General features: G+C 34.5%; 1 protein-coding gene across 1 annotated transcript; it reads left to right on the forward strand.

Annotated features, from left to right (window-relative positions):
- The first annotated feature begins 234 nt into the window (after window positions 1–234).
- On the forward strand, window positions 235–1,047 carry LOC109340898. Its single transcript, XM_019578666.1, has 2 exons — window positions 235–884; window positions 924–1,047. The coding sequence occupies exon 1, from the start codon at window positions 304–306 to the stop codon at window positions 868–870; it is 567 nt and encodes a 188-aa protein (XP_019434211.1). The 5' UTR covers window positions 235–303; the 3' UTR covers window positions 871–884; window positions 924–1,047.
- The last annotated feature ends 552 nt before the right edge of the window (window positions 1,048–1,599 follow it).

Raw genomic sequence — 1,599 nt, forward strand, 5'->3', positions numbered from 1 at the left:
GATGAGCAGTCAAACTATTGTGGTCCTCTCTCACAAAAAAAAAAAAATAACAATGAAGAAATAAAAAAATAGCTGTTAAATCTTAAATCAAATCATTTCCGTTACATTAGATACTTTTTCAACGGTCATATTGCCACCCCACCACGCACTCAAGTCAAAACCGTTTGCCAAACCCATTGAATCAATATATATATATATATATATATATGCATTATCACTCAACTAAATAACATCATTCAATTTCTCCCCTCACCTAATCTTCACTTCAGTACTCTTATTTCCATTTTTCACACACAAAAAAAAATGGGTCTCTATGTCATAAACAACAACAATGACACTACTAAAAAACATCATCACATCCATAAACTATTTCTTTTATGCAACTACATATTATTAGGTGCAGCCTCCAGCTGCATTTTCCTCACCCTCTCCCTCCGCCTATTCCCATCCCTCTGCGGCGCCCTCCTCATCCTTCTCCACGTCTTCACCATCCTCGGCGCGGTCTCCGGATGCGCAGCCGTCTCCAATGGAACCAACCGTTGGTACTCCGCCCACATGGTGTTGAATGTCCTGACTGCAATATTCCAGGGCTCGGTCTCAGTGTTGATTTTCACAAGCACTTCTAGTTTTTTGACTCGGTTGGATTCTTATGTGAGGGAAGAGAATGGTGGTGTGATACTTAAGCTTGGTGGTGGGCTTGGTGGTGTGATATTTTTCTTGGAATGGGTGGTTTTGACACTGGCGTTTTTCTTGAAGTACTATGATATTGTTGAAGGTAATAATAATAATGGGAATGGTGTTGGTGTGAGGAATGAGAAGGTTCAAAATGATGAAGATTTGAAAGATTGGTCATTGGCTTTTAAAGTTTGACGAGGAAATTGGTTTGGCTAGCAGCAGTAATCTTGTGATGTGTCAATTCAGTCTTAAATATGGCTTCTTATATTCCTCTTATTGATATTATTGTTCTTATTCCATTAATTCGTTCAAGTATTAGATGTTTTGAACTATTACTCTTTTTGTATTGTTGGAAATAGAAAAGGGAATGAAGTATCTCTTGGTATAAGGAGATAAATTATCTCCTCCTGCTAGTGAAATCATGACATATGTCATGTTTTATTATTTTCTATAAAAATATTTTTAAAAATAAACAAAATAGCACAAATGTCACATTTTTACTGGATAGAGGAGATAAGTTATCTCCTGATATGAGGAAATACATTATTCTCAATAGAAAAAGAAAGGTAATGTAATGTAAAAGCCACCTTTAATTATGTCCTTAAAGGGCTATGAATTATTATTATTTTATTATATATTAACGGAAAAAATGTATACTCTAGTTTTATATAATTTTATTGTATCATCTACCATCCTTAATTATATGTTATTGTATAAATGATGAGTGGTTCGGATAAGATTGCCTTCAGTACAAGAATATAGAGAAATGAACAAAAGTGTATATATTTTCCCAGTCATTAGAAGTTGTTTTAAAGAGACATTTATTCAGCAAAAAGTAAAAGTAACTGCAAGGAAGATGAGGCCTAAATACATGGTACCCACTCACCTACATACAAAAGAGTGGGAAAGAAATAAGCAAATAGT

Source organism: Lupinus angustifolius, unplaced genomic scaffold, assembly GCF_001865875.1.
Source record: "Lupinus angustifolius cultivar Tanjil unplaced genomic scaffold, LupAngTanjil_v1.0 Scaffold_284_3, whole genome shotgun sequence".
Taxonomy (NCBI): Eukaryota; Viridiplantae; Streptophyta; class Magnoliopsida; order Fabales; family Fabaceae; genus Lupinus; species Lupinus angustifolius.